The sequence below is a fragment of the Meleagris gallopavo genome, chromosome 14 (genome assembly GCF_905368555.1).
Source record: "Meleagris gallopavo chromosome 14, MGAL_WU_HG_1.1, whole genome shotgun sequence".
NCBI lineage: Eukaryota > Metazoa > Chordata > Aves > Galliformes > Phasianidae > Meleagris > Meleagris gallopavo.
Window position 1 is genome coordinate 14104150 of NC_139417.1, and position 20303 is coordinate 14124452.

Below are 20303 nucleotides of genomic sequence, written 5' to 3' on the forward strand. Positions count from 1 at the left end.
AAACAATTTCTTGTAAACAATGTTAATGGCAGAAGAAAACAATACCTTAAGAAATAAAATGAACTTATGTCCTCCGAGAACAAGTTATCATTTTGACTTGTTGATTCGAAATAAATGACTTATTAATGCTTAAATCATTTAGGAACTACAAACACAACGATCTATAAGTAAAGATAGGGGAGCATACAGAAACATAATATAAATATTTGGGATTTTGTTGCAGCAAAGGACACACAATTTCATAGCCACGTGGGGAGAGGTTTATAGTACTGCCCTTTCTGGTGGCACCAACAGTAACCAGGCTAAGAATGTTATTATTTTCAAGGAAGCAAGGAAGCAAAGAGGCTTTTTTTTTTTTTTTTTAAGGGAAAAAGAAAAAAAAAAAAACAAAAAACAAACAAACAAAAAAAACACCCAGCAGCTTTTCTTGGTAAGTCTTGCAGCTTGTAAACTTGATTTACTAAATATAAGCCAGAGCCAAAGCTGCCACCGGCACTGAGCATGCAGACATGCGCTGCAAACTGGGCTGGCTGATGGGGAACCCTGCCCTCCCAGCCAGCAGACAAGGAACCTAATGAGAAACAAACCAAATAAAGGTGAGCTCTCAAGATGGCTCCAAACGATGGGCTCAGAACGGCAGTGAACAAAGAGGAGCAAGTGCAGCAGCCGGGGATGCACCTTGAGAAGCGCCTTTCAGATCCACTCCCTCTTACTTAAGCCTCTTCCTTGCATCTTAGGGAGAAAAAGGAAACAAAACGAGCCCTGGAATTCAGTTACTCCATTCAAACCCATGCTTGGCACTCCTTACCTGCCTCCTTTCCCACTCACTCATTCCATTTTGGGATCCCCAGACAGACAGACAGACAAGCTGCTGGAGGAGGGTGGGAAACAGGCACTCGTCTGCTCCTACCTGCGTGCAGGAGCACGGAGCATGCTCCAAATTCCTCACCAGCTGGCTTTCAAGGGGAAAAAAGCTTCCCTGAAAGCAGATTAGAGTTGTCCCTGTACCAGCAGTAGATGAGCTGTATCCTGGATCCGTTTCAAAGCATTTAAACTTAAAAGGGGATAAAGTAGTGAGCAAGTTGCACACAACAATAGCTTGTTTTAAGAACTGCCTATAAATCAATTCATATGAACAAAAATCTTACGGAGCAAAAATGAGGAGATGAGGGTCCCGATTCAGGCACTGGTACAACACACCTGCGTGTTCAGTAGTGCCTCAGTTTCCCACCTATAAACAGCAGCTGGAAATGCCTGGCTTATTCCTTCTTTTACTTGTCCTGCCCATAAAATATTTGGATAACGCTCAGGCTTTTACAAGGCGTTTTTACAATACCTAAGACAACAGGGCCTTGACCTCTATTAGAGCTGCTAAACAGTTTCACATTGCTTGCATTACTGTAAAGCCAGAACTTAAGCAAATAAGGAACAGATCCCAAGTGACTGTCAAAAAAGTCTCTTCCAGCATCCAAACAGTGACAGCAATGTAATCAAAGCTGCAGGAGCCAAAAGATGAAATCTCACAGATCAGAAAGGGAAATGGGCAGAAGGATGAGAGCAGCGTGCTGCTTCCCTGTGGCTGTAAGAGCACATTTGGTTCAGGGACTACTGCTTCCCCAAAGCTGAAGGCTGCCAGGAATCTCACACCAGAAACAGATCCAATTTCCACATAGCTTCCTTCTGTCCCTCACACTTCAGCAAGAAAACCCATTCCTCTTGCTGCCCATTTGACAGCAGATGCCCACTATGTGTCTGTATCACACCTCATGTGAAAAATCCTAAATCAGCCAACTTCCCACACACATTCTGTTGATGAAAGACACCGGTGCCAGCTTGGCCAGACAGCCTGATCTGGACCAGGGATCCTGCATGTGCCTGAACCAGGTCTTCCAATCTGCAAACATGGTCCTCTAATAGAGCTAGGAGGAGCAGGAGCAGCCACAGCACAGCTGGGTAGGAGGGGAGCAGTGCTTCCAGTACCCACCCACAGGCAGAAGCCACTAGGCTCTAATGCAAACACCTCACTTCCCTGTCTCCAGGTCTTTCCCAGTGCTCACAAGAGCTATGATATCAGGCCACCTCATTTTCCTTTGACATTTAGCACAGGTTAAACTGCTTGAGGAGTAAATTTGGCTAAGGATAAGTCCTGCACAGTAATACCAAAGTATCAAGGAAAAGAAGAGACACAGTGAAATAAACTCCTGAGAGTCAGACACTGGAAACAAGCCACCTGTGTGCTTTCACAGTCAATACATTGAAGGTGATTAGACAAAAATTCAAAATATGTGATGCAAAGGGTAAAAGACTTGTTCTGCTGCCTTCACCGTACCTCACAGAATCATTAACGTTGGAAAAGAGCTCTAAGATCACTAAGCCCAACCCCAACCCACCCCACCATGCCTGCTGACCACATCCCTCAATGCCACATCTCCATGATTCTTCACCCCCAGGGATGGTGACTCCACCACCTCCTGAGCAGCCTGTGCCACTCTTCCTGATAAAGCACTTTACTTGATAAAGCAAACACCACCCTTTAGAGTACACCTCTTGTCAGGGCTGAGTTTTCAGTTTCTTAAGACTGAAAGAGATCAAAGCCAGATTGGCTTTACTGTAAGAGCATACGGTGATTATGGTTGAAACCCTTTCTTTATAAAGGTCTTTTCCATGGCTCTTTCTCAAAAACAAACAAACAAAAAAGCCTTTGGCTTGAAATACCTTTTAAAAAACCTTAGCCTGGAAGGATGCTGCAAAGGGCGCCCATCTGATTGGCTCTCTGGGCTACCAGAAAAATGAAAGCTGCACTTCTATCAGGCAAAAACTGTTTGTTCTCTTCTTACGCTCTAAATATTTTCATAAGTGAGTTTTAAGTCTTCAAGCCAGATGAATATGATGTATTCAAAGAGTAAGATTTCTAGCAAAGGGAACAAAACACACAAGAAACACACAAGTATCCAACACTGGGGAAGGACCCACCTGGCTTTGCAATCTGTAAAGGAAGCACCTAGAATGGGAAAGGCTTGCAGCACATCTCCAGGTGCTTTCATCTATGGCTTTTACAACAGCAGCTTGGCAAAGAGCAAAATCCATGTTTCTACAAAGAAGCTACTTGCATTTCCTCGTGATTTTGCCTTTAAAAAGTCAGTAATTGCAGCAAATAAAGTTTTATCAACTGTGGCAGAAAATAAACTTCAAAATACAATCATCTGCATGTGTGCGAGGAGCTTTAATAAGGCCACACTGTTAAGCAAGACAGCCTGCTGCAAGTTATCCAATCTCAACACGCTCAGTTCTGAGCAAATACAGCACTGAACATCTCCTTAATGACTTCAGTGCTGCCAAGACTGATGATTTTCCCATGTATTTGCTGGTTCTCTAAAAAAAATTCAGCTCCCGGAGTCATGAGATTAAGTAGAAATATGCACTTTTATTAAGTAAAGGTTTTTAGATCATCATTTTTGCCCAAGAAATAAAAAAAATTAGCCTTTACATTAGAATATCCTGGAGCAAAAAACCCTTCAGCATTTGCCTTTGCTTTAACTACTGGGCATATGAGGTGCTAAGTAAGCTAAATCCTTTCTTTTCCTTTGTTTTTTTTTCAAACTCAATTCAAGGCTTTCATGAGCATAAATATATATATATTATAAATTTATGCTCAGAATAATTCTGAGCTGTAAGTAAATTCAAGGAAATGAGCTCTCCAGCATTACTTCAGTAAGATGAAACAAGGTGAGACTCATAAAATAAGCTCCAAATGATTCTCCTCGTTCTTCCTGCCATGCCAGTGTTCTTTCTTCAAAATAATACAAATTTTAAAAAAGAACAACAATCTGAAGAGCTGTAAATGCACAGACAAAACAGGGTCCGTATCTCACTTTCAGCCCTTTGGCCCCAAATCCTAGGCACCATCCCCTAGAGACCAAAGTCTCAATCAGAGCCAGAGAGTGCTGTCTCCTGGTGCCTGCCAATCCTGACCCATCTCTGGAAGCGAAACACTAAAAGAAAGGAATAATAATAAAAATGAACCCCTGTGCCCCAGCCTGGCTTGTGATGGGGCAGCGCGGTCCCAGTGCTGAGCTGCAGCTCCCAACAGGCCCTAAGGGCAGGGACAGACCCAAGGCACATCTCCATGCAGGCCAAGCATCCTTGGGGCTACACCAGGCAGGGACCAGCCTCTTGATGTTTCTTTTCCCCTCTGCTCTCCCAGCCCTTTCTTGGGCAGCCTTCCAGGCGTGAAGAGAAGCCTTTTGAAAATTCACCACCTTCCTCCCCTGGTTCACTTCCAAACCTCAGGGAAACGAGGCCAATAGCAGCCCTTCTTTCTCTCCCAGTAGCAGGAGCAGATCAAAGCTCCCCCATCATTTCTCCATCCACGCTCAAGCTCTCCCCTCCAGCTCTGAGGAGAGCCTCAGAGCAGTGGTTTGGGATCCTCTTCTCCCTCACAGCGACAGCAGCCCTATGAGGCAGGTCTGTGCCCCCCAGCCAGGACCTTTCTGCAGCAGCAGGAGGCTCCCAGCACTGAGCGTCCTCACCTCAACTCTTCACCCGGCTCATTAAGAGGTTCCTCCCCGCTGCCCCCCCTTCGTTAACCTCCACAAGCACTAATGGGCTCCTTTGCAAACCCAGTGCACACTCGGTAGAGCACGGCAGGCTTCAAACACTGATGTTCTCATGCATATACAGAAAAGCAAATTTTACTCTAAATAGAAGTGGCAGCTTCTAATTTAGGAATATACAATTTGACTGCTAGGCACAACAAAAATTACCTATTTCCTATGCAGGCAAACAGGCTGTTGTAATGCCAGCTCAGTGTGCAGTTTCAAAATAAAGGCTACCATCTTCTGCTTTGCATGGGTCCCCTCTGCCATTAACCCTTTCTGCTCAGGCACCCTGCCTAGAAACCCCATGAGATTTTTTGTGGATGAATTTCACTCCCTCCACTAAAACCATCAACCAGTTGCCATGAGCAATGCAAGAATTATTTCATAGTCAGGCTGCCCATCAGGCTAAGGGCAGGGATCAGAATCCTACGGTATTCGAAACACAAGGCAGAGCTTCTCATCTGCCCCATTCGTCCGCTCTAATTAAAAAAGCTTGCAGACTTCATTACACGTGCATGCACATATCTCAATACACATACGTACATATACAACCCTATAAAACACAGATTTACACCATGCACGTCATCACTGCAGAGACAAGTGAGCATTTTGCATGCACATCACCCACAGACCGAGCAAAGCTCCTTCAGACAGCCCCGCAGAGGTGTCTGCGGTCAGTGGGCTCCCCAGCATGCACAAAGCTTTATCCGCTTTATTCTGCAACCTGCTGAATTACCAGAATATGTTCAGCTGTTACACACCGACCCCAGAGCCATAATCCTCCCCCCAGCAGCTGTTCCATGTGCTGGGGTATTTACAGCAGGCTCTATGGGTAAAACAATGGACACTTCCCAACTCGGGGCTGGGGGAGGCAGAGCACAGCCTGTGCACCCCACTGCAGCATCCCTGCCTGCAGCACCAGCACACACTGCAAACAGCCACACAGCTGCATCCAGGGCTTATGGAAATTTCAAATGTCTCCTCAGTGGCATTAAAAAGCTGTTGACTTCCAGCACATCAAGCAGCAGAGACTGCAATTCAGTGTTTAAAGGGTGATTAAATGCAAGCAACTTAAATTATATATCCCAAGTTGCTGGAACCAAGACTATTTAAAACTCACCATCCATCCCCTATTTCCTCCAACACTGATTACTATCCACTAAGAGATGAGCATTTTACAGGCACTGAACCACAGATTTATAAATTGGAGATAATTAAATTGGTTTCCAGTACAAATAAATTAAAACTTTCCATTCCATGGGCCATCTGAGAATGCTTGGAGAGTCAAAGTGGACGTTTTCATACCTGAAAACTTGCTGCTAACTTAGGCACAAGTTTGGAGTTATTTCAGAGTGGATTCATACCAGACATTTGCTGTACTGGTGAATAACCTCAGACAGACTCAGGAGCTATCATTAAATCTCCTACACACAGCTCTGTAATAAAGCTCCATACAGCTGACAAAAAAACTCGCCTGTTTCTCCTTGATAAAGACATGGAGCAACTTGCAAGATGCTGCCTTTCAGGTTTCAAGTAGCTGCATGATTCCCTGGAGCAGTGATGAAGGCACAGCCTCTCTTCCTAACCCTGATGCCAAACCACCCTGGGCAGGGACAGTGGGAGCAAAGCCCCCTGAAAGCCTTCATTGCCCTCCACTTTCCCTGACATTTTCAAGCCAGAAAAAAAAAGCACAGTATTGATCTCACCACCTGACAGAAATGAGAGAGACTCATTAAGCACGGAGATCTCGGGGAAGGAGTCTCCAAGGAATTTTATTCACTTGAATGAGGGCCCTTGTAAAATGCCAGGAGGTAAAGGGGAAAGAAAAAAAAAAAGAAAAAGAAAAAAGCCAAATCCTAGTTCTTCACTGTCAGCTGGTATCTCCCTGCACTCGTGGGAACACAGAGCATCGCAGACTCAAAGCAGAGGCTGGGAGATGCTTGGAGGGCTGTGCCTGTGGGCATAAAGCAGGGGGAGAGCAGAGGCAATGCAAACAGGAGCAAATATCAACAGTGACTGATGACACACAGCAAATAAACAGCAATGTAACAGCTTTTGCAATTATAATTCAGACAAAAACAAACAAAAATGACAACCCAGCACAACAAAAGGGAGGATGTCAGGAGGGGACCGCAGGGACTCCACCACATTCACATCTGTTGCTATCATAACATCCCAAACAGGCAGCTCCAGAAAGCAACAGTCAGAGGGCAGGAAATACGGACGGTGCAGCAGCAAATTCTTGTGATCTACATCTGTGCTTGAAGTGTTCATGGCCACACTGAGAGCTGAATTTATATCCCAAATCCTTGTAACAGCCCACAGTGCTGCTACTGGTTTTGACCCCATCCACAGAAAGCACCTCTTGGGACTGAAATAGAGAGTCCAAGGGGGGTTCATAAATAAAATAGACCTTGTAGGAAGGAGTAGTACGGGAAGCAACAGTTTGGAGGGAAAGCCTTCAATAAGAAGTGCCGTGTTTAAGTGAGATGCCTCTAAAAAAACTCCCACGTCTTCCTCAAAGCTTTTGTCACTGCTGGAGGTGAGCTGGGTAGTCCAACTGAAAATAGACATTCTACCTGTACAGAGCGTGGCCCAGTGCTCGCATGGAGGAGAAGGAGTGGATTATGGGGAAATCATATATCTGGACCCCATGGAGACAGGTTTAATGCACACCATCCGTGACAGGCATCAGTTTAACTGCTCTGCAAATCCTCCCCTGAAACAGTCACAATTTCTTTTGCTATTGCTTCATTACCCTCACAGTAAGAAATTTTTCCCCCTCTACTCACCTCGAATATTCTTTTCAGGGAAATAAAGGCATTTTCCCCCAGTGGGTCCTAAAAAGTGATCATTATCCTTTTTACAGAAATCTTGTGTCAGAAAATGAATTGTCTGCACTCAGGCTTGTATTTCCAACTACAATTCCTTCAACATACCCTCTCAAGCCTCATCCGTTTTCTGAGCCTCTGATCTGCACGGTCCATTTCCAGCCTCACCACTGAGATGGTCCTCCTTCAGCCACACACTGCCCAGCATCGTTCAGTGCAGTGGGAAGTAATAATCAGCCACGTGTTATGCATGACACTTCTGTAATGATGCCTTGGAGAGAGATTTTACTCCTATTTCAAAAAAAGGAAGACCTTGGGATGCTGCTGACATGTGAGCTGGTCATATCCAAAGCTCCTCTTGAGCATAAAGTGTTTATCCTCTTACAAAGGGAAGTTGGACAGATATACCTTTATCATTTATCATTTTATTCTTCCTCCCCATAGCTGCCCAAGTTAGCTTTTCTTTCAGACCACCTCCTCCTCCTCTTCGATATTCACAAATTCTTCTGGAACTTCTTTAAGGAACCAAGGTCAGATTCCCCGATCCTCCACTTTCTGGCTCTTCTCTTACAGATCTGGTGTAAGATTTGCTCTGCTTCTCTTTGGTCCCCACCACATCCTCCACAGAACACTGATGGCAATCACCAACAGTTCAGAGATTGATGAGACTGGTTTTCTTCAAGTAATCTACAATAATGTCATCAGGCCTGGCTGACATCAGTACTAGGCAATATCTTATTTATCTATTCATATTCCCTACTTGAAAAACGCTACGTGTATGTATCCGTAATTAACATTACATTTTGTGAGGGCCAAAGCAGAGGAAGCACAAAGCACATCAGCCTTTCATGATCCTCATCTCCCCAGGCTTGCTCTGCTCTTCTATGACCTTTCTCACACATACCACTATTTTTGCAAGAACTTCCCCCAGTTTGGGAGCTTTCAAATAAGGAGTTCTTCCACTAGAGGGCACAAAGACAACTTCTGCTAAATGAAAAACTAACATTAGAAGGACTACAATATAATTATTACCACCTTACCAGAGGTATCACAAACACCAGTAAATGAACACTTAATATATCGAGGTGTAGCTCATACCTTCCATTTGTTGCACCACCAAAGACCTCTAAAATAGCAGAGATTGAAAGAACAGAAAATCAAAAGTGATGCTGCTCTGACCAGATCTCCTATATAACACTAAACATGTTTAGAGTTCCTCAGTGCCCACAACTTTTCGTTAGCTACAGACTACAAGATTTAGACAGCACTGGAGAAAGAAAATCTATCCTACTGTTTTCTAAGTTCAGCATTTAGTCGCTGAACTTCTTGCTGTTGATTCGTCTATCAAAAGAAGTTCCCTAGATCTTCTGTTTGCAGATACATTTAGATCATCAGTCACCTCCCGTATTGGGTAAAGAGATTATAGGCTCTCAGGCTCATCTATACAAAGCAGCCTTTTCAACTTTGAAGCTTGCCTTGCAAACTCCTCGCTAGTTATATTCATAATTCTGACAGTTTAACCAGTTCCTCACGAAGCCATGGTGAGGATGATGTTTATACAAACACAAATAAACTCACTGAGATAGAGATCAAGTTGAACATCTGACTGACGACACAAATCCAACCAGCAAGACGTTAGTGACAATTTCAAAGCATCTCCAGAGTTCTGTGGCCCTGGGGATTCATCAGCCTCCCCAGCTCTGACAGCTACAGGTGCCTTGAACCTACCTTGCTCATTCCTGTACTTTCGAGATCCCGACCTTCCAGGGCCCAGGCCAAGGAGATGCGTGATGGCCTGGTAACCCACTCGTGTCCGTGCATCCAGACGCAGGGCCACGCTCCCCTCCATGGCCAATGTCCCCCTCTCCGAGTGCAGCAAGCTCTGTTCTCTGCCCTCCTGCTGCCTGTGCACTTCCACTTACAGAAGGTTTGGCTTCAACAGAGTCAGCCCAGAGACTTTTGCTAATGGAAGAAGAGAGACAATAGCAGCACGCAGGTGCTTCCTCCCATTTAAAGTGTTTACTTGTGCAGCTCAACACAGTGACGTTATTGTGAATTAGAGCTGCATGCTGTTTCACAGAGTTCAAAAGGCAGCATGTAACAAAAGAAAACCCAAAATACTGCTTATTAAATTAAACGCTGCAGATTCAATACTTTTTTCTTTCCTTTTAAACTCTGCTTCCTTTGCTAACGCCAAGTAAGAGGGTTTTTCCAACCATACAATTAAAGTGGTTTGAGATGGGAAGTGATACAGACTGTACCAAAAACAAATAAACAAAAAAAAACCCTAATAAAAGCAAAGAATTTATCAGCCTATCTCCACTGCCTGTGCAGCAGGCTCCTCATGGCAATGAAGGACAACGCTGTCAGATGCTGGGGAGGGCTGAACTTCAGACTGTTATGGCAGTCCAAGAAAAAGCAAGAAGATGAAGAGGAAAGGGACAGTATGGCTAAGCCACAACACAGAGTTAAGGAAAATGCCAGCCTGAAAGTGAAACAGCGGCCTATTTGTTTTATGAGATCCAGCAAGTAATTCAGCTGTATTCCACAGTAAGCCATTTGGCTTAGGACTGAAACCAGAGGGGAAAAAAAGAGCATCTGATTCTAATTTTGTTGTCTTAAGTTTATGTTACATGAATCAAGATGTTTACTAGAGGTGCCAGACACTCAAATCCATGGTTGGACCTTGTACATAGGAAGTATCAGATGTACTGAACATCTCGCAGTTCCCTGTGCAGCCAGTGAAGGCTCAAAGATACTCAGCACTTGACAGCAAAATAACAACAACAATAAGAACAATGTCAAGATGCTTTTTGTAGCAAAAACATAAAAATCCAACTGACAGACATCAATTTGTAAAAATCCCAATCTTCTCATAACACAACCCTTTTATTGTTCTGGAAATTTCAAACAAAATATCCTTATATTCAAGATTATGCAGCTTAAGAATTGTACCTCTATCCCACATGAAACTGCACCAAAAAGGAAAAAAAAATGCCAGAAATGCCACAAGCAATACCACACATAATGAACAGAACTGAGTCCTTTCATCTGAGAGCAGCATTCTCCTGCCCACTCCCCACAGTCGCTGCTATTTCAGAAGTGCTTCCATTGATTTTCTTGCTTGGTGGGAGCGGGCTGGATGGGATTCAGCACTTTGTTCTCTGCTCTCATTTTCCGAGAGGTCCTGTGGGATGATTGCTCTGAGAGAATGAATGTCAGTTCCAGATTCCTTCTACTGTCTATCACTAGTGACACTAGAAACAGCAATTAAAATCCTTCTCCCTGTTGCTCTGTCACAAATGTGTGCTAGAAAGTAAGTAGCAAGTGCCATCTCTTCTGATGAACGTGGCAGTAATGCAGTGACTTAACATCAGCAGGTTAATCATCTGTTGAATTGTTTTCATGCAGCTCAGCAATGCCATGTCCACATTATTAGACATCTCCTTGAAATAACTCAGAACATGGAGGATATGTGCCTAAAAACAGCTGCAGCAGCTCACGAGCTCAACTGTTCGTGGACAGTTTGGACCAAATCCATTCTACCTGTGCTGAAACAGCCCCTCAGCCCTGTCCTCTCCTTACCTCACGCTCATCTGAAACAGCACCAGCAAACAGCTGACAGTTTGTAACCTCCTAAACCACCATCTGCTCTTCAAACAAATCTCTGGCAAGCAAAGGACAAAGGAGCACCTGCAGACTCCTCTGAGTTACCCACAAAAATGAAGTCAAGTCCCTGTCTGCACAGCGTTATCATGTGTGAAGTCAAAGACAGAATAAGTGCTAAGCAATGCCTGCCCCCAAGTGCCCAGACCCCCCCCCCCAAAGCACTTCAGCAGCATTTATCTGTCTCTTATTGCTGATTTTAGCCTTTTAAAGCAACCTGTGTGCTTTATTTTTGTGGTTTTCATTCCACTGCCAGCTTTACAGTAGCTCCAGAAGGTGATTTAGATGCCGCTGCTTTAGAGGAGATCCAAGAGAAAAGCAACTGAATGCAAACATTGAAAGAGAGCTGAAAGAAAGTAAACAGGTGAAAATAACTTCATTTACCAGTGGTGGTTTAGAGATCCTCAAGGACACTGCATTTACAACATATTGCCTTGGGCGAGTACAAGGACAGCAAGAGGAAGGTATTTCCACAGCTACGAATGTGACATAAGAGCAAGACTTAAATCCCACTGAACAGCCAGGAGCCCTGGGCTGCATACAGCTACAGAGCATTGGCAATGCTCAGCATTCCCCACTCCCTGGTGAGAAGCAAAGCAAATGGAACGCTGTGAAAACTGCCACACCACTGCTCTCAGCAGCCCTTGGGATGATTCATCTCCCCTGCACTTCAGAGAGCTGCAGTGCCCACCTCAGCCAGACTCACCAGCCAATGCAGACAGTGGCTGTAAGAAAACAGCTCTATGAAACATGTCCTTCTGCGAAATCCCAAGCTCTTTTTAAAAAAATAATGTAAAGAAATCAGTCTCGAAGGACTGCAGCCTGACAGAAATGAGTTCTGCAAGTAGAAACTGCACAGGACACAGAAGAAAACACAACGGGAGTCGACAACAGTAATAAATTAGAGGTTTTAATTGTGGTAAAAATAGGCCTTCAAAAAGACCAGCAGTAACAGCATGTTCAGAATTTGTTGCATCACGTTTAGGATTCCTACCAGCAGCATGCAACAAAACATATCTGAGCTGTAATCAATTTCCTACAGCCTCATGTAAACATCATAGGAATTTTGTCCTCTGCAATACTTCTTGCTCTCCAGGCTGCTATAAATAAGTCAGTTACAGCCCCACAGCCTCTTTGTCTCCTATCTTGCCATCTCAAGTCACTGCTTTTATTTTCCTTGTGCTACCAGCACAACCACTTTCCGATTCAGCAAACATTTCAGTTGTAACCTGTAACAAAGCTCTTTGAAAATGAAGCATTTTGCATTCACAGGGGAGGCATGGAAAGATAAAGCTGTTTTCCACTGTTCACCTCATTCTCCTTCCATACAGGATTGGAGAAGGGAGGCCTGGCAGCACATTTCGACTTCAGGAGCCAGGAAGGATGCTCAGGTCCAGGAGGGCAATGTGCCATTGGAGCTTTTGCAGGCAGAGACTTTCTGGGAGACAAATCACTCCCCTTCAGGACAGGATTTGTACCCCAGCACTGGGATATAGTGCTGGAGTGGGTGGGATCAGGGGAGGGAAAGAGACACCTGAGCTGACTTCATTGCATCCCCATCCTTTGAACACTGCACTCATACATAAATGAAATAGCTATATGTTTGGACTACACAAAAGTGGATTTTTTTTTTTCCTCCCACCAGATGTGTCATGTGAAGGATGCTGTCATACGATAGCCATGGGGGAGGTCTGCAAACTTGGGAGAATTTTCTGAGCGAAGTAAACTACTACTGACAGCAAGTGGAACAGAGCTCTGAGAGGCTCTGCCAGTGGGAGGATCCAGGGAAAAAAAGCAGCCTTGACCTGGCACCAGGGAGGGCAAGAGAGAAAGAAAAGGCATTAGGGATTTAGTATGTGATCACGATCATTTAAACTACATATGGGCAAAGGAGCAGGAGCTGGTCCCAGTAGAACACATCCCAAGGTAGGTTTAATGCAGAGCAGCCCTGGCACCAGCCATGCACAGACAGCACCTGTGTGACAGGGACCCAAGGTCCTTACAGCCAGGGAAGCACCGTGCTCTGCCTGCCCCAACACGGGGCTGTTGCCAGATTACAGAACAAACAAATCATGGGTGTCCATGACACCCGGCTCGCTCTGAGAGCAGCTGGCACGTCAGGTGTTCAGCAGCACACACATCCCACAGTGCTGACAGCTGCACTGTTATTGTACTTTTGTCCTCTTTAGAGCATAAGCTCTCCAGGGGCAGGGACTGCACCTTCACTGATGTATTTACAACATCTCACGTGCTACATTCTCCTAACACTCCATTACTGAGGCTATTCAGAAACTGCTGTCATGAAGATGCAATGCTCACACCTGACTCCAGCTTCCCCTTGCTTAAATCAGCATAGCTCAGGCTTCACTAAATGTAATGCCTGCCAGGTCAGCTTAACTGTGCCAATATTGAAGTGAGCTTGATGTAAACCCTATAATTTTCTAATTCATTTTGTTAAATAGCTCCCAATATAGGCAACACATCAGAACAACTGCACAAAGACTCCCCAGTTATCAATTCAGCGACAGCAATATGAGCTTGTGCAAAGTTTTCAAGCTGGTGACAACTCTCCTGCCCCTACATGTGGATGCTGTGAGCCCCTGGAACTGCAGCCCACAGACGTGGCAAGGGCTGAACCTGAGCTTCCATCTGAGACAGCTCAGCACTAAGTGCTGCAGCACAGCCAGACGAGCTGCAAGTGAGCAATGCAGAGAGGGTGCGTCAGTGCTCAGTGCACTGATCCAGGCAGACAGTGGGAGGTGGGGGGTGGATTGGGGGGAATGCACTAAAAATGCTTTTGACAGGGTGAAAAATGAGAGCAAAGTGAAACACAGCTCAATCCGTCAAAACAAAATCACAGCAAACCTCCTGAAAAGAAGGAAAAAAACACAGCTCAGCTCACATTCTGTACTAACCAATAACTGCTGCGTTCATTTTCTTGAAGGTAAGGGTTAAGTTTGCCAGACAGTACACTGAGTAGATTTGAAAGGTAATCACACCAGAAAAGCAATCTATCAAATTCTGAAGAGGTTCTAAATGTAAGTAAGGCAATGAGGACTTCCACTTTACAATTCAAAAAGACTTGCAAAATAGTTATGGTTACACTGTTGGCCTGCAGGGTGTCTGCTCCAGGCAGGCTTTGCCCTTTCCCTCCAAGCTCACCTGCCAAAGAGGAGAGATGGGGTTCTTCATAGCACCCAAATCACAAATTGGCACGAAAAGATCCCACACAGTGCATTTTTGGTTGCAGTGGTAAAGGTCTGCCTAATATTCAGAGTACAGAGAACCCATTAACCCGGTAAAAGAGACCTAACAGTGTTACCCTGAGGGTATTTGGAACTGTGAGGCACCTCATAATTAGCTTAGGTGGGCCAACCTAATCATTCATAGCCAGAAGGAGCATCTCGCAGTGCAGAAGGGGTATGAGATGTATTGATAGTTCTTTCCTGATAAGCCCATTATAAGCTTTCAGAGATGAATGTTGACTGTTTTCTCACAACCTGGAGGTGCACGCAGTAAGGAGCAAGAGAGGCAGGAGCACAAAGCTGGGTCTGTGTGTGGCTGTCAGCAAAAGAAATAAAAAAGGAAGACAAAAAACAGGCTTCTGTCACACTACAGAGTGAAACTGCAATTTGCTAGCTTCGTTTTGCAAAGGACAGTTATATCTGATGCATTCCTATTTTATATAAATGTTTGAACACACTTTTCCATAAAATCCATTTCAACAAAGGCCTCCAGCATTAAAAATAGGAATTAATATGACAAAAACAGTACAGATGTGCAGTACCCCATACATATATATTCAGAACAGCACTCACACTGTAAAAACTTGATTATTATTCCAAATAAATCAAATTAAAACAAATAATCTGATTTTCCAACACTTCCACTCCTGCAGACCGTTTCCCTGCTCAGACCTTCATTAGCTGTAGCAGTTACACACAGAAATTAATCTGCATCAAACTGGGACCTGGTGCAAAACAGATGTGAGGAGGGAAATATATTAAAAAAAAAAAAAAAAAAAAGAATTTCATTTTCCTGTTTCTCATTTATTTACTTTTTTTCCAGGGTGTCTCCTAACATTTCTAAACCCCCTGAGTGCACACAGCTTTTCCAATTGCATCTGCATTGTTTTACCCTCTCCTCTTTATCCAGTCCATTGCTTGCCTACTTTTTTTTTTTTTAACTGAGGCCAAAATTCCACCACTTCTGTGTCAGGAATTCCCTCCCTCCTCCCTCGAGGTTTCCCCTTCCATTACAAATTAACTCTTACAGATCCCCCTCCTCCCAGTCAAGGGCTTGGCGTCAGGTTCCCATATTCCCCCTGCAGAGAAGAGAAGCCACCCTTACTGTCAGCAAGTTTGGGCCACTTCATTTAGGCAAATATTTACAGATGGGTGTGCCATATTTCATTGTCAAATATTTTTAAGTGTGTAGGGGAGTAAATCTTGAGGAACTCTTTATCAGGCTGACTTTAGTACGGTTGCAATCCTGCTTCTGGCAGCAGCACAGGAGAGGATTCCTGGTACTTGTAGCGTTCCAGATAACCTTCATGTAACAGAGATGGGGAGAAGCAGTACATCAGAGAGAAGAAAACAAAAGTTAACCCCTGATTACAATTCCTGCTCTCTGGCTCAAACTAAGCCTCATTTAAGTGCTACTTCATTATTTTCATTTATTAAAATATATCCAATTGGGGCCTGCTGGAGGAGGAAAGGAAGAGATATACTGTACCTCACTATGGTCTAACGATTTTAGTATTTATTGAACTGCTTCTAATTATACAACTCCTTACTGCCTTCATTTAAATGTTCTGCCCAGTGTCCCAATTAGTGTGATTTATCTACAGGCACAGAAATAACACAATTGAGACTTAGGGACCTGCAGCTCTGTGCAGAGCAAGTACACACAGCGCGGACATGAAGGCATTTTGGAGGGTCTCCACTATAAGCGCACTTTCCTTAAACCTCCAGATCTCAGATACAACTTACTGCTGGCGTCTACAGAGCTACATCTTATGCTGGGTTGAGTTCTACCTCCATAGATGTGTGTCTGCCATGCATGAATACTCGTGGTGACTCAGAGATGGGCCCCGGACTGTCACAGGGATGTTCTTCCAACAAGCCTGTTGGATTCTACCTAAGTATTCCAGAGTCAGTGCCACCACCCCTGCAGGACGCTCATCACCTCATCCCCCTGCACTCCATGGATCTGCCTGTCCCAGAAATTTCCTCACCCTTCTGTAAAGCATAACTGGAAATGATACGCATTTTAAAAGGGTAAAATCTGGGAACTGCTACCCAAACAGTAAATGACGTGGCAAACTCTGCTTCCTTCCCTCTCTGGATGAAACGCTCGTGAAATTAGTCACCTCCAATTCCCAACTTCAAAAAGTGCCTACATTCAGTGACACTGACTGACTCCCTCAAAGCAGCTACAGAAACATATGGGTTTTAAATCAAAAACAAGAATATCACGCCTAGAATCCAAAAGCTTTTGCTCCTGGAGTCACCTTTCCCCTTCCAGTATGCTCACGTCTGCTCTCCTGTGTTTATCACATTCAGAAACACTGCATGTCCTGTTCATCATCATATCCACACTGCATAGGTCCTGCTGCTCACCGTCAGTCCTGCTGCACTAACAGTTGGCTGCTACATAGGTTGGGAGCAAAGACACAACTGAAGTTAAACGTACTTAAGAAGAGCAGATTATTTTTCCTCCTACTCTGGCAGTGCTACACCAGAGCATCAATTGCTTCTGGCACTCACCAGGCTGCACCCTGAGACCTGCATGGAACAGTCTTGATTTTAACAGCTTACTAGAGCAGTATCCAAGACAGAAGGTGGTGAATTGTGCCCAACACTCAGCAGGCTTTGGGCCACCTGAGCTGAGCAGCCAAGATGATGCCGGGGTATGGCATACATCAGCGGAGACTAAAACATAAAACATTTCCACTTCCAAAGCTGCAGTTTTACCATTTCACACAGAATTAATGCCCTTCCTAACAAGCACACATTGATGCAGAGTAAACTGCAATAAGAATAATAGGAGGGCAAGAAAACAGTAGGAAATTAGTAACATAAAACCAATTCTGACAGCATAAAATTCTTGTCACTACTGAATTAGCCTGTACTCCATTTATCAACTGGTTTGGGTCTTGTATTTGTTTCCCCTAATTTTTGCAGACCATGTTTCAGCAAAGGAAGAATTTCATCTTGACTTAGGATACTTGGTTTTCAAACTAGATGGGTTTTCTTTTTTGATTGTCCCTTCCCATAAACAATATCAACCCATTTGGATTCTGGTGTCCGATTAAATCATCACTCTACAGATCAAAGCCTGGGTACCAAAATGACAAAGGCCAAGCACTACAAAAAAATGTAATGGTCTTACGACAGATAGAAAATGTGTAGAAATATTGCCTTATCCTTATTCTGACAAAGAAGAAGAAAAAAGCCAAAGCTAAAGTGTCCGACAATAGAACTCAGCAGCTAAGCACACCTGCTGGAAGAAGACCAGACTAGCAAAGGGCATGAGGAAATGCAGGGGAAAAAATGTACTTCAAACAGCAAAAATGTATTGGATGACACAGAGGCACAAACACGCTTCCTTGTTGACTCAAGACTCCAAACTCTCCAGAAACAAATCCAGGTATCAATCTCAGCTCTGCAGCCGGTATCTGCATTTTGCAAAACAAACATGGCAGAACAAATCCCTCCAGAAACCACAGGCTACAACTTTTACACGCTGAGTTTTAAAGCATAAGAGCAACAGAAGGGCGCAGTTTGGTTTTAAAACCTATTCCCAGGCTAAAGCCCTCAATTATGGAGTGAGATTAACATGGACAGAGGTGTTTACAAACCTCTCCATGAGGATTTTATACACAGAACAGCTGCCACCAGCTGAAGGGTACCCCTGAGAGCTCTGAGCACTGCACCGTGCTTTTCCTGTCTCCAGAGGTGACCCATCTCTTGCAGTCTCACACATCAGCGTTAATTTGGGACCAATGACTCATGATTCCTGTTTTCCAGAACGTTCAAACCAATATTATGAGGAAACCTGGTATGTTTTTTTCTCCCCTCGTAGCCACAGGAAAGATTGGAAGAAGTTTAAAAAAAAAAATAAAAAAAAATGACAAACAGCCCAGATGCAAAATTTCTCACATGCCTCTTCCAAGAATCGCACCGCTGGGGAGGAGTACTACAAAACTTTAAGCTTCCATTTGGCATGAACAAGGAGCCTGGCACCAGAAATGCTGAAATTACGCACACAGGAAAAAAACAAAAAACACAACAATACAGGCGGGGCTCCACAGGCCTCTGGCCATAGGAGCTGGGCTCTGCCTTTGGTGCTGCCTCTTCCTTTGGCAGCCTCTCGCTCCAGCACCATGAAGGCTGGCACTGAAGCTGGAAGATTTCTGCACTCTGCCCATTCAAAACACTCTGCAAAAAGCAGGCTGGCAGGTGGAAGCCCATCCCAGGCATCCAGGCCCCTGCGCAAGCACACAGTGCCAGGCCCGGAGCTGAAAGCCTTACTGGCTGTGCACTGTGAAGGTGCAGACAGGCCAAGGCTCCACACGTGGCACAGATGGATGCAGGCTGCTGTCCCCATGCCCACACAACTCTCTGACCAGAGTCCCGAAGTGCAACCTCAGTAAATCAGTCTCAATGGGATCTCTGCCATTAATTCTAACCAAATTAATTCACTTCCCGGAGCCTCCTGCCCACCTGGCAGGATCGGAACAGGGAGGCCGGCAAGCACCAAGGCTGCTCTCCTGGGGCAAAGCAACTCCAGTGGAAAGCATCCCCAGCATCCTCGGTATTAAATGCTTCTGGCAAAGACAAAAATGTGTTTGGCTTGCATTTTTTTTTTTCAGCAAAGTTCTGCAAGAGTCACATCTTTCCCAAAAGCTGCCCTCACAGGCTGGAGCTTTGGGAAAAGGCAGATCTGACACAAACAGAGCCAGCACAACTCACTAACTGCCTGGGGCCACTATTCCAGTCTGGTTCCCAACCAGAAGCACAATTTAGCACCCACACTACACACAGAAAGTGCTGAGCCTATACCGATCACTCGTCACCCTAATTTCCTGTGATTAAACCTCTTTCAAACCCTCATCTAAATACAAATAGAAAAACGAAACATGCAATCAAGCAAACATCTGAAAAAAAAACCTTGACTACAATTTGGCTGGACAAGAGCATTATGAGGAGCAGCTGTTTTTTCCCCCAAGGTTTCTGAATTATTTTATTAGCATTCCAAGAGCTCTTAGAAGAGGCTGACAAGACCCCATTAAATCACCCAACATTTAACAGTCCCATTTATTACATTTTGCCCTTCCCCCTCTGCCCAGCACAAATCAATCTTTTTTCTTTTCTTCTTTTTTTTTTTTTTTTTTTTTTGCTTATTTCCCAACTTCATTCATTCTGCACACAATGGATTTTTATCACAATATTGGATGGGGAGCACCTAATCTATTAAAATGCCATCAGTATCAGCTCTGTACATGATGACTTCCGAGAGGAAATAACATTGCTTTTTTTTTTTTTTTTTTTTTTTTTCCCCTCACTCTGCTGCTTCACATTTTCCCATTTTCCTGCTAGGTAAAGGGCAGTTCTAAGACTGGAACTCATGAACAAAAACCAAAAGAACTACGGAACAAAGAAAAGCCTAAAAGCTGAATGGGCCATTCTGAACTCCTGTAGAAAAACTCTTTTCCTAGCTCGAAGAAAATGTTACTGGGGAAGACACTGGCTAAAGGAAAAAAGATTAGAGTTTTTTTGTGTGTATCTTGTGTGTGTATGTGTATGCCAATTTGAACTCTATTCAATTTCATCCACAAAGTTTTTATTAGACAATGAATCAAAAAATTCCAAAAAAGCACAATGAGCAATCATGTTTAAACCCAAGAAAAGCCTGGCTTGACAGCTCTTCCGAGCAACCTAAAGCCAGCTTCCCTTGCACACCTCCCATCCAGGAACGACATTTGCCCCAAGACCAAGTTCTGCCCTGCACTACCCAACATCAGACCTCCAGGCTGGACCAGGACACTTCACCGGATGAAGCAGCGACAGTAATATGTGCTAAGATGCTTCAGAGAAAACTTCTTAATGTCAATTTATATCCTGAAGTACAAATTCTCAACCCTTTCAACATTGTTAATTTCAAAGAGTTGGGCTTTTTGAGGGGCAGCTTTTTGCCTTAACTA

General features: G+C 44.2%; 1 protein-coding gene across 23 annotated transcripts in view; it reads right to left on the reverse strand.

Moving 5' to 3' along the window:
- Positions 1–20303, reverse strand: part of MAGI1 (membrane associated guanylate kinase, WW and PDZ domain containing 1) — a 291554-nt gene that overhangs the window by 244381 nt on the left and 26870 nt on the right. The window contains exon 1 of one of the 23 annotated variants that reach the window (XM_085236174.1): positions 9158–9313. The exons of the other annotated variants lie outside the window; for them this stretch is intronic. Within the exon in view, the coding sequence (XP_085092300.1) occupies positions 9158–9278 (121 nt within the window). The 5' untranslated portion in view covers positions 9279–9313. Of the gene's footprint in view, positions 1–9157; positions 9314–20303 lie in introns of those variants that run through there. 23 annotated transcript variants of the gene reach the window in all.